Below are 13,433 nucleotides of genomic sequence, written 5' to 3'. Positions count from 1 at the left end.
TACATATAAAGGTGGATAACGAAGAAAATCAGTATTTTCTAAACGTTCAACACATTGTTTTCCAAACTTTTTCAGTGTGGGTGATAATTTTGAAAAGTATTTGGGAGAAGTAATATAAGTCAAACAGGAAAGAGTAACTATATGATGCTGAGACTTTTTGAATTGTAAAGGCTCTTTTGAATACTACAACACGCCAAATTTTCTCCACTTTTTCGTCGATAGACATTCCTGAGCTTTATCGTCATTGGCTGTGCAGTAGCAGTACATCCCGAATCAAGCTTCTGAAGGGTTCGATACTAATTCGCAAGTATTGGAAATTATGTGTAATGGTGATGCGTCCGGCTTCTCGATCGGTAGGTCGTGGGTTCGATTCCCGGCCGGATCAGACCAAAGACTCGAAAACTGGTATCCGCGGCTATCCTGCTAGGCGCTCAGCATCCACGGATAGCATGGAGGAGAAAAAAACGGGGGTGCAGACTGGGTTACCTTACGGTCGTATAGCATCTCCGCTGTCAAAGCATCACGATGGTGCAGGCGAAAAAGAATATCATATCTCTCGCTCTCTCCAAAAGATTTTCGGACATGATAACTGATTCAATGGACTGAGTAGATATTAAAAGCGTCGCTGCTGAGACACAAGACCCAAATTTCCAGATTGAAGCCAATATTTGAAGATGGTAATGCAAGTATTGTATAGCGGCATATCCACTGATGATGTGCTGTACAGAATGGAACGTCGCATTTCGTTTCATGAATCTGCAACAAAAATTAACAATTTAGAGATACAAATCAATCATAAACCCAATCTTTAAGAATAGCTTGATCTGGGGATTCAACCCAGTGGTGCTAAACCGCCAAATATGTTAGATTTTTATATCTCAATTCCAAATGCATGAAGCTGGACGCTTGTCCATTAGAGAATGAAACATCAAAGTTCAGATTGAATCGGGTTTTTCTGCATGGTGTCGTAATACAGAGCTCATAGTTTACTTTGGTCTTGACGTACGTCACAATGATGCAAGTGTACGGAACGAAATATCCTACACCTCTTTCAGCAACAGTTATATGTGAAAGCTATAAGACTATTAAAAAAAGTTCTTTAAATTTGGACAGTACAATTTAGCGATCTTTAGCAGTGGAATAGAGCTGTGCTTGAAAACTGATAAGCTGCTGGTATTTCTTTCAAAAGCAATCAAACAGTCAAACTGACGTTGGTGGCAGAACCCTTGCAGAAATTCATTAGCACCACCTATAATATCAAAAGGTATTAAATGTTGTTTCCAATATTTAGTTTTTAGTTGCATACATTTGTCCTATATGCAATTTAGGTTGCAAGGTACGTGCAAGATAAAAAAAAGTTGAGAAGTGACAACCACTGATTTAACCGCCATAATATTCCAGCTATTAATTATAATGTCGACAAAATGCACACTGCAAAGTTGACAAAATGGCAGAATGATCTTTACTATAGTATAGTATAGCAGTGCAATACAGGGGGTGGGAAACTGATGAGCTGCTGGTATTTCTTTCAAAAGCAATCAAACAGTCAAGCTGAAGTTGGTGGCAGAACCCTTGCAAAAACTTTATCAGCACCACATAAAATATCAAAAGGTATTCAATGTTGTTTCCAATATTTAGTTTTTAGTTCCATACATTTGTCCTATATGCAATTTAGGTTGCAAGGTGTGCAAGAACAAAAAGGTTGAGAAGTGACAACCGCTGATTTAACTGCCATAATATTCCAACTATAGAGTACAATGTCGACAAAATGCACAGTTGATAAAATGGCAGGATGATCTTTTCTATAGCGTAGTACCTCAAGCCATAAGCAGTTGATTCGCTCATCACAAACACACACACACACACACGACAATATATTTAAATGGATTTCAATCCTTGATTTGATATAGCTCACCAGAATCAGACGAACTTACCCATGCATGCTGAGCAGAGGTCCTGGCTGTGTCGCAAGGATTTGACGAAACCTTTTTAACTGTGATGCAGTTTCAAGAGTTCAATCTTCCTTTGCCACATAGGCCTATACAGCATTTCCCCATTGCCACATCATGACGATAGAGCTAACTTATCCATCATGAGAGAGTGGTCAACATCAAGTCGATTGATGTGATGAATAGTCCTGTCTCTGTCTTGTATCTTCAAAAGTTTCAGTGGCCAGCAAATGACTTGGCTATATTTTACAGTTCCCTGCAACGGAGGTATCTTTCCAGTATAGTGGCATTTGATTGCCAGTCATTAACAAACATATTCATGTATCACTAGTAGACTATCGGTATCTGTAAAGACAGATTGAATTTAAATGGTGCCTGGACTGTTATACAATTATGAAAACTTCTAACTACCGTGTATTGTATTGTACCACTTAACCACTACCATACTCCAAGGGTTTGTATTTTGCGTAAAAGTCTAAAATTCATCCTGACTGTTTGACTGAAATGCAACTTGCATACTGGTACTTAGAGGCTGCAGTTCTTGGTCATTTCACCCTATAAAACTATATAACTGTCTTCTAGGAAACCACGGGTAGGTATAGAATCATTAGGCTCGTTCGATACTCCTTTCCTTTCCTTTGTTCTCCATCATGTTCTACAATTAGGAACGTAGCATGGATGAACTATAATTATCAAGTAACCTATTACATAAAATCCTGACAGACGAAGGCACTCTAAACTGGCGGCAGTTACTGTACTGTACACTGTGCAGCCTAGGACTTGGGCTTATTATGCAATTCTATAGCATCAGATCGGTCATTAAAAGCACAACGTAATCAATACTAAAATCATCCTGAAATGTAATTCTAAACAATCTGCTACATCCTGATATGCACTTACGCTTATCACTGTAGCAAAACATACTCGATACGCGGAGATATTCCGAATACCAGCGATATATCGTACAGGCATACCGATACCGGTAGTGCCGATAATAACCTGCAGCTGAAGCTACATAACCAATACTGCTAAAATGATCAACTACCTGAACATCACATGAGTCCTCTAGCTTTATAAACGTTTATATATTGATATCATCTACCACCAATCACAAACTAAAAAGGCAATTCCGTTTCTCCAAGTCATGCACAGACAAAGCGCTGTCAACAATCCTATCTGCAGTGAGTGCGCGAAAATGACCCTACTTGTGTATGACCGCGATGACGCAATCGACGGAGTCAGCCATCCCGGAGTTCTATATATCCCTGGTGTGTAGTTATGTTGTTATGTGTATTGCGGCAGATATTTGGTTTTGTAACTCATAAAAATTTGGGTTTCCCTGGCGAGGTTAGCATGAGGGTTTTCCATTGAAGGCTATAAAACACCGATGTATAATAGTTGCAAGTAACAATGCGAGTCTGCACTGTTCAGTCAAGTGGAAGAGAAGGGGCTGACGCATCACCTATTTTTCAAGTTGCCACTAAAGATAGGACCAAGATGGAAATCGCGTCGAGTTGAGCAATCCTAATGGAATGAGTGCCAGAAATTTTGCAAATTAGTAAAAATTGAATAGTATATCCATAGAGAAATCAATCCGAATATTTTCTGCTGACACTCGGTCGTCAAGGGTAATCATCAGCAACTACAGTAGAGTGACGAGTGTCAGCCGAAAATATTCGGGTTCCTTTCGATATGAATATACTAATCAATTGTATATTGAAATTGTGTAGGGGACACACGTGACGAATGTAACTAGGGGCAAATGTAAAAATCGACCTCACCGCTACTAGGGTGGAGAAATCGCCTTGATATTTTGAGGACGCATGCAGTAGTTATGTATCCTAACATACCTGAAGTTACGTTGAGCTACGATACGCGAAACCCCGGAATAATTTTTAAAAAACCTCATTTTGGACACTAGAGTAAATATAACTTCTGCATGGTCTGGAACAATTTGTTAAGAAGAAGAATACCTCAAGTCGTTACAACGTAATATATCTAGCTTGAACAATGTTACCATAGTCTACCGTGATGATAGAAAAACTATAGGACTTGAATCGCCGGGAAGGCACCATAGTGTGACACTAATCATTGTCGAGCGTACCAGGGGCAATTGTAACACTCTGTTACTTTTACCCGGTTATGTTATCTTTTCAATGCTGAATATCTTTGTTCAAATGTTGGTATAACCATTTATTTACTGCAGATGAATCCTGCAACAGCCAGAAGTTCAATACCAGAACATATAATACCGTGCCATGCCAATTCTAACATGATCATTTGTCGGAACGGCCATACAGAAGTGATGGGGACGTGAATCTTAGGGTCGGGTATTTCCGTGATTCTACCACCCTTTCTCATGTTGATCTACTTTTGATGTGTCGAACTTCAATGGTCACTTAAAACTCTCCCATGACTGAATCCTCATCCTCTGACTTTGAGCACACCCCCTTGAATTTTGTCATTTGGTGTGAACAATTTGTTTTGAATTTACACAGAATAGAAGAATGCCATCAATTTCGACGCCATACAATGTTGTGTCGTCGATTTTCCGCACTATCGCCGGCCCATTCAACCAAGATATTTTAGCCAGGTCGGTTTCGCACCTTCGCAGGTGACCGAATGCCCAACCGATTTCGCAAACTGAACAACAGCACCTTAATTGAAGAGACCGAATATGTGTAGGGAGATGACGGAATGGACGTGTTTCTTGTACACTTTGAGCTCATGATGAAGGCACGAAGGGTGATACTGTATTCAAATACCAAAAATGCGATGGGAGTGGCCTGGAACCGTTCAAACTTCTCTCTCTTAGTTAAATGCAATATTACAATTTGTGCTCCCGTTTTCGTTGTTCATTTCGTTTGTTTTTAGTTATAAATCTGACTGTTATATAATTGCCCCTGGTTAAGGGGCGATTGTAACATTTTAGCGGCAATTTTCACGACCCAAAATTTCCATGATTGATTGTTGATCGAGTTCTATTTTAGTTTTCATATCAACTACATAGTTGTTGGCTTCTTTATATAAAACTTTGGAAATGAAATTTCCATGAGAATAAAACGTAATGTTCGAAAATACAAAAAGTTTTACAATTGTCCCCGGTCTCCCTACCTCAAAGAAGTTCTTCAATTGTTAAGAACTGATGACGCGTGATGACGAGGGACCTTGATAACACACACGGGCCCATATATAGCTGCAACTGGAGTGCAATAGTGCATTTCGAGAAGATGTTTTAGCTGCAGTTCAAAGACTGTGACCTATTCACACATTCAACTTTTACTAAGGCTACATCATATTTAGAACGTAGTGCAGTGTCCTTTTAATATGTGTTTTAATTTAATCGGCATACTTTCTAACATGATTCGTTATGTATGCATGTTTTTCTGTTATTTACAGGATTAAATTCCGAGCAAGTACGCTATAATTGAAATGTCGGCCCCACCCGCTTCTAATCAAGGTAAGATGAAAACATATTTTTAAAGCAAGACAAGTAGTATATATAAGATCATCACTAGGACTTCTTTATGGGTAGCATGTACAAATACGAATTAGGTATACATGTTCGTTTTCGCATATTCGAAGTTGATTGGTAGACAGGCCTATACATAACATAAGTGAACGGAATAACTAGTCATGCACAATATATTCTACAATTTGCATTCTGCATCCATGTTCCTGACCAAATATATGCATAGCCGATAAGTCAATCGAGAGCTGTGATCTTGTGGTTGGTGGTCTCCTCGCCATTATGTGGTCGCTGACACGCCCGCTCCTCGGCTGCTACTTGCAAGCGCTTTGCTTTAAATCTTAACGGCTTTTCTCAGGACTTCTTGCAGACTCATTCATGTTTTTTTTATCAATAATCCATACAATGGAACATTACAACGCAGCAATTTTGAAATTTTCTAAATTTTGGACAACCCTTATGCTCATTTATGTTCGTTGCAATGCTGCAGGTACTTTCTAAATGCTCAGATGCATCTTCACGACAATGTAAGATGACTGATGACTAGGGCGATTATTTTTTGACAAAGGCCATAAATTCTGCCACTGGCAAATATTTGTTGGGTAATTTTGTTTGCGCAAAAAATTATCGGGACGACTGATTACGTGTTGTCGGGAGAGGCCGTTGACGCTTTCCTTTCGGTGCCCTGGAGTCGACCAAGCCTGTCTGTCGAGCCAACCAAGCCTGTGTGTACAGAAAGAGTTCGTGTACCATCTAACAACAGTACATTGAGCTAAAACGCTCTGTTCGCCCCAGAGGTGGTCAGTAACGAAGTACTTCTACTTTTTCGAAGTACTTAACTATAGTTTTCCTCTACCTCTGTACTTACTCAAGTAGATCTTATTTTCGCTACTTCTACTAATATATTGTGATCTACTTACTTACTTTTCGCTATTTTCAGTTTGTCAAATAGAAGTAGTTCAATCCTCCAATCAGGAAGATAGCCTGAGGAATTTCGGGGCTGTTTTCACGGAGTTTAATTTTCATAAAAGTTGAGTAAAGCCCTGAATTTTCGTCGCGCCTAGCGCGCGCAGTGGATACGGAGTAACCAGTATAATTTCACGATTGTATCGGTGAATAGAATTTAGGTAGCGGGTTGACGTGGTTCCGTTCACACCCCATTGTCGCCCTTCGCCCATATGAAATAGCTCATCACAGTATGTATGGCTTATCATTACGTTTTGAAACTGATATTTCGCAATCCAGCATTTACTTATGATCTCTAGCATGTCCATGGCGTGTCCTAATGTGGAAAAGTGGATTCTGACTTTTTTTTAGTTTTAAAGCTGTAATAAAATACCACCTTTAAAAAACTTTCTGGACTAAAGACATGACATACATGTTCCGCTGTTACAAGTAGTATTTATATTTCACTTTCAATTCCCAGTATATTATACTTTGAATTCTAATTAATACCAGTTCTTTCGTCTGGATAACATACATGTTGAAGTTTAAAAGCAAGTGAAGTAATGCCTTTAATTTCCGGAAATAAAGATACACAATATAGCATTTTTACGGTTCACCATATTTTTTATTACCGTTTAGTAATCGCGCAAAGTGTTTACACCGCATCCCATACAACTTCTCCGAATTGCTCTTCGACTAAAGTAAGGGCCTTATAACATGAGGGAGGGCGCCATACCATAATATTTTCTATAATGTGCTGTTCGAGAAAACAGAGGATTAGTATCGCATTTCCAAAGCAATACTATCATTTTCATCTCATGATGCGGACGAATGCTTATGCTGTCGAAAATTGGATACCTTCTGGTATGTATCAAAACGAATCAAGCTCGGCACCTTTCGCATAGCTTAATTTGTACCTTTTAACAGTCCATGTGAACGAAATAGGATCGTTTTCACAACTACTTACTTACTTGAGTAGATTTAAAGTCAGTCAATTCTACTTTTACTTGAAGTAGTTTTAGGTTTCTTATGGAAGAAGTACTTCTACTCGAACTTGAGTAGATCTTTTCGTCGCTACTTCTACTTCTACTTGAGTAGCTTTGTTGACTACTTTGACCACCTCTGGTTCGCCGCGAATACTCGAAATTCCATGCCGGTGACGATATATATTGTGATACGATTGTTACTATACAATGTTCTTTCCTATTCTCTGCTAGTTGCTGATGATTACCCGCGACGATGGGCAGCCAAAAATATTCGGGTTCATTTCAATAGAGGTTGCACTGCCGGTGAACGAATCGATTATACATTATGCACCTTGTAGCCAGGGGTGTCAAAAATACGGCCTGCAAGACGATTTCATGCGATCCGAGAAGCAATTCTGACTAGATTGAAAAATGCCTATAGTTTCCAGCAGATTTCAATCAATTAATCAATCGACAGATTATATATTCAAATGCCCAAGACACGCACACACAATGCACAATGCGATATGCAAGACACACAACGCGATGTAATGAACAGATAGGGGGATGCCGAACGACCAACCAACCAGTTGGCGCCTCATGAACTGGCATCCACTTCGACCTAGCGCCCGGTGTCACAATCTTCTTCGGTATCATTCTTTCTTCGTATGTCCAATTTAAAAGCTATTTCTTGCTCTTTTTCTGTCTTTATCGGGTCTTTGTTTCTGGGCTTCTTTGTCGCCGTACGAACAACGACACGGGGGTGGTGTAGCCCAGAATAACCTGCGACTGTGGAAATCGAGCCCTCGCGACCTGCACGAGGGCGCCGACACTCACCCCTACGCTACCCCCCCCCCCCCCCCCCCGTTATTTCCAACTACTGTTGAGATTTGATCGTGGGAAATACTGTCATTAAATAATCCCTCAAGACAGCAAATGTCGAGGTCACATTAGGTCACATTATTACAACCTGACTGCGGTGTTGTGGTTTCACTCTATAGCAGTGGTTCTCAACCTGGAGTGGCGATTTACCTCCAATTCACGCGTGTTTCTCTAGATATAGACCGAGTTTCATGGTTTTAAATTCTCTCAACAACAGTCATAACCTTCCGTGCCATCAAACAATCTGTTGGGGTTACTAGCATCCCGGTTGGAATTTGTGATATGACGATAAGGGGCGCGCGAAATTTTTCACTATCATAAAGGGGGGGGGGGGTGTCTAAAAAAAGGCTGATAACCACTGCTCTACAGTTACCCATAGAAACAAGTATTAGGTGACAATGGCCGCAGATTTCGAAAAGTCAAAAAATGCATACAGTGTTCGTAATTTTATGGCAAAATGGACCAAAACGTAGAGAACTAGTTGTGACAATTTTCTACTACCCCCCCCCCCCCCCCCCCTTCCCATCAACATCCATCATACATCAAATCACTGTCAATTTTTAATATATGCAAGCCTTTGTTGCAACTGCAAAATTTGGTTTAGTCTCAAGCAATATCACGATCAACACAGCATCCCCTCCACCAGGATACGGTCAACCAAGCTACGGCCAACCATCTTACAACCCGTATCCGACGCCACCGGCACCAGGTAAGTGTTTACAACACCATCGAAGATCTATATAGGGTTCTGCAATCAAATATCACAGCTATGCCTGACTTGATACAGAAAATGGATAGATATCTTGTGTAACATAGATAATACACTTTCGAGAAAAAGGTGTGTATTCGCACTCGTACACTCATGATGTGAGGGTGTGAATATACACCCGTGGTACACGAATCCAGAAGATACCGCAGACTAACACCACGGTATAAATCAAGCACAGCATTTCAATTCAATTGAATCTTGCACGCAGGGCCTAAGGAAGGTATAGGCATGTAGTGGTGCGAAGCATGGACCGGAGCCGAATCAGCACTTTTCGGATCCGGCTAGAATTGTTATTGATACGCATGACTTTTGTAACTAAATATCTACCAAACACACGCAAGTTTTCGCCAAGGCAGTGCGAAAAAAATTCACGGAGCCATCGTGCCGTGTAGGGCGGAGCATGGACCAGAGCCGAATTGGATATCCAGCCGGACTTCTTCATTTTTAGCCGGAGCCGGAGCAGTACTTTTCCTGATACGGCCGGAGCCGGACCAGAGTTAGCGAGCCTTACGGTGAAATTTTATAAATACGCTCCTCCCTACAATTATATTACTGTTTTCAACGGAAAATCTCTTTAATGGTAGAATAGACAACGCGTTGTAACGGTAATAGAACTGGATTCATGATCATATGTGTATGAATTCTTTATTCATATTCATAATACATAGGTGTAGAAAAGCTTGCGAATTCAAAATTCAGGCTCGAATGGGACATCATTCATATATTTTTTTAGGGAAGCAGGGGTCGGGAACCTTATTCGACAAAAGGGCCATTTACCCTAAATTTCCAACTGCAATTCCCATGATTCGCCATTTGGTTTTGAATCCATCTCTGTTCCGTATCCTTTATCGTGCCGGTTGCTCTTGATAAGAGGCACGCGAAAAGTTCTTCGAGTCAATAAATATGATTTTACTGTTAAAAGCCGTGTTCAAGTTCTGTACCACCAACCAGTTATTCAAGAATTCCCAAATAGCCATAAATTGATATAAACTATTACGTCACAATCTAAAATCCGTGACCTCACTGAGGCACGAAATCAAAGTTAGCTATACGTGGAATTCGTCGTGTGCTGCATATTTTATGCGAAAATACCGAAGAGATGCTACAACGCCCCCACTAATCAAACGTGCGAATCAAGTAAGGTTGTAACCAAGTCACAAGGCTCCGAGTCACAAGTTAATCTCACTTTTATAGTTTTGACTCGAGTCAAGTCGAGTCATTTTCAATTCACCATCGAGTCAAGTCCGAGTCCAAGTCAGCGAGCAGAGGGTGGAGTCCGAGTCATGGTATTATGACTCTCGAGTCCAAGTCATTCTGTTGACTGCTCAGTTTCCAGTTAAGTCTTGTTAAACACACTTTTTATAACTCTATTTGGCGATATCGAATGGTTCGCATTTATAATATGCTGATTTTCCTCACTTTCAGCATTTTCTGGTGGCATTTTAAGTACCTGTACCAAATAGATGAAATCCCAATACTGTGGTCACTTTACTATTCTTCGAAATTACAATGAAATGTCGGTCTTTGCCGTCTGAGTCTCGATTTATATGACTTGGTTCGAATCACGCGCAATGACTCGAGTCCAAGACTAGTCAATACACAGATTGATTCGAGTCGAGTCGAGTCATTTTCGTATTTTGAGAAAATGACTCGCGTCAAGTCGAGTCGTCAGAAAATCGTGACTCGTCTGACTCGAGACGAGTGATGACTCGAGTCATTACAACCATGGAATCAACTGCATATTCGTCAGAACGCGGCATTCCAAGGAAACCGTCCAACACGCGCTAGGGTTGTCATATACCTCAATGGCTCTACTATGACGGTGACGCGCTGTTCAATCAGTTGCTCCAATCCACGAAAAATATTCGGCGGAGGGGACAATCGTGAACCGATATCATTAGGTTTATTTTACCACTCAATTCTCAAATTCTTCGGCGTTAAGATACCGTTGCGCAACTAGGCTACATTTTAACGGCGTTGCAAGCAAGATACCGAACAATCTGGATTTTAGATGACTATATTTGTAAGTTGAATTTGTAATTAGGAATTTCACTTCCATGCAATGTACTCCATTTCTCACCGATGATCAGGAAGAGAATGCGGATTTGGAAACTGCATTGTCATAAAGGCGTCACCAGAAACGCAGCAGTCAATCAATTTGACACTGATATCTCATGAATTTTTGCCAATCGGGAACTGTCAATATAAATAGAAAGCGCTATATACCCACACAGGCCTCACCACTGTGAGGAGCAATAATATAATTGCATTTTACAGTTCAGCAAGCGCCTATTTCGGTCTCAAACAACCAAACCATAGTCCAAACACCCGCACCAGCACCAGCAGCACCCGCACCAGCAGCCCCCACAATCGTTTTGGCGGGCGGAGGAGGTAAATCAGGTGAACAAGCTCGATTCAGCGCTGGAAGTTGTACCAGATGCGGGTAAGTGTAATATTATATATAAAAAAAACAGTTCCCACCCATATATCGTAGGCCTATGCGAGGGGTCGGCAATATTTTCAAATGACTGACCGGACACACAATCATAAAAATTTGATTATAGACACATTTTATGGCCTGAAATTTTATAGGCCTTGGCACCAGACACGGTATTGAAATCGGAATCGATTGTAATGACGACAATCATAGCAATATCAAATCTGCTTACGCCCAACGCAGGGGTCTCAAACTCGAATGTGCCCGCAGCATCGATATAAGTATTGAATATCTTTCCAAGTCGGCGGGACCTTGCAGACTGACATTGCACAGACATCGGGCAAATGGGATTTACTACTATTGTAGGACCAATCCACGCCTCGCATGAAAATAAAAACACATTTTGAACTATTCATATGAAATTTTGTTGCATTTGGTAGATAGTATAAGCATAATTTGTCACAATTATGAGATATAGATACCGTGCGGGAGGAGAAATGCGTCATGTCACCATGAAAGCTCTGTAGCGTTTTAATTTTGCAGGTAACGGACATTTGGCGTGTCAAAACTAAAATATTTTAGAAATTAACAAAGATCGATCTTATATCACATCATTTGAGCTGTGTAGTCGTATCCAGGCTTCGGGTATCTTCCTGATAAGCGGACTGTTGATCATGTTATTGAACAGGACAAATTAAAACAGCGTTACAGTGAATTTTAAGTTTTGAAATGAATAAAAAAGATACGTGGCGCTTAATACTGTCAAATACTTGAAAATACAAAATTTCGACGCGGGCCGATTAAAATGTTGTCGGGGCCGTGTGTTTGAGACCCCTGGTCTAGTGAATACATACAGTGCAGACGTTCGCAATAGAAATCCAACTCGTCGCTTTGTTTCCGCATAATCCATTAGATATTATGGTGTGAGAAGATACCAAGGTTTGTTTCCTTGTTTATTTAGAGGCGACATCCGTTCTGGGCCTTTCACGACAGCCGGCATTTGTTGCGGCATCTTTTGCTTCATATGCGGCGGCATTATATGTTGTCGCAGATGGAGGAAGAAAAAATGCAACTCGTGCGGGAAGATATTCAAAAGCTAACTATGAAGATTACTATAACCTTGATGATAAGGAATCTACCAATCGTAATTATATAACACATGTGTAAATACAATATATGCTTCGAATGTTGAAGGCTGTCTGCGAAATCCTTCGCCTAGACCAGTTTCTTAATCTGGTCGCCAGCGCCCCCAAGTGACGATCTGGATTGTGAAGGAGGCGGAAACGCTCAGCGGGTGATACGTAGGGCGCCGAAGAAAAATGGCGTCGAAGTAGAGCAGGGGCGGGCAACATACGGCCCGCGGGCCGAATCTGGCCCGTGATGGGATTTTGTCCGGCCCGCGGACAGTTTTCCGTCTTAGTTGATAATGTGACCCGCCGGCCGGTCTCTGGTCAATACCGAGAAAACCATTACCGAGAATGCAATGTATGCAATGCAGGCATGATATGCATATATACAGGTCGTGTGCATGTGCTATGCCTTTGCCACATTCGGTGTCGATTCTCAGACATAAATTTCTCGACAATGCCTTCTCAGAAAGCAAGAAGTGGGGAATCTCGGTAGACTAGGGCCACGGGGGTTCTGTACCAATAGCGAGAATGGATAGTACCGAGAATACGTGCGAGAGTGGAGCTTACGCGTAAGTCCGTAGAAGCGAATAGACTTGCATTATTGGCATTTACGAGGTACTCAGCCCTAATGAATTGATATATTGGTAAATTTGGGGTAACGGGCTTATCGAACGCCTTGAAATCTTAATTAAGGACTGCGCCATGCGTTGATTGGTCAGAGCGAAGCAGACATGACGGCGCCTGTATGACAATGGTGTCCAATGGTGTCCAATGGTGTCGTCATTATCGGCGAGAAATGACTTTGAAATCACATTGCTCTCGTTACAATACATTCATTACATCCGATTTATTCCTTGTAGCCTATATGGGGATATATTGGCGAATAA

General features: G+C 41.0%; 1 protein-coding gene across 1 annotated transcript; it reads left to right on the top strand.

Moving 5' to 3' along the window:
• Positions 1-5,250: 5,250 nt before the first annotated feature.
• On the top strand, positions 5,251-12,609 carry LOC145457547 (uncharacterized). Its single transcript, XM_080335766.1, has 4 exons — positions 5,251-5,409; positions 8,815-8,919; positions 11,257-11,422; positions 12,378-12,609. Exons 1-4 carry the CDS (start codon positions 5,382-5,384, stop codon positions 12,514-12,516), a joined length of 438 nt encoding a protein of 145 aa, XP_080191892.1. The 5' UTR covers positions 5,251-5,381; the 3' UTR covers positions 12,517-12,609.
• The last annotated feature ends 824 nt before the right edge of the window (positions 12,610-13,433 follow it).

Source organism: Botryllus schlosseri, chromosome 15, assembly GCF_051294905.1.
Source record: "Botryllus schlosseri isolate E-star chromosome 15, Bs_hap1, whole genome shotgun sequence".
Taxonomy (NCBI): Eukaryota; Metazoa; Chordata; class Ascidiacea; order Stolidobranchia; family Styelidae; genus Botryllus; species Botryllus schlosseri.
Note: the sequence above shows the minus strand (reverse complement) of the source record. Positions and strands in the feature narration are given on the sequence as shown.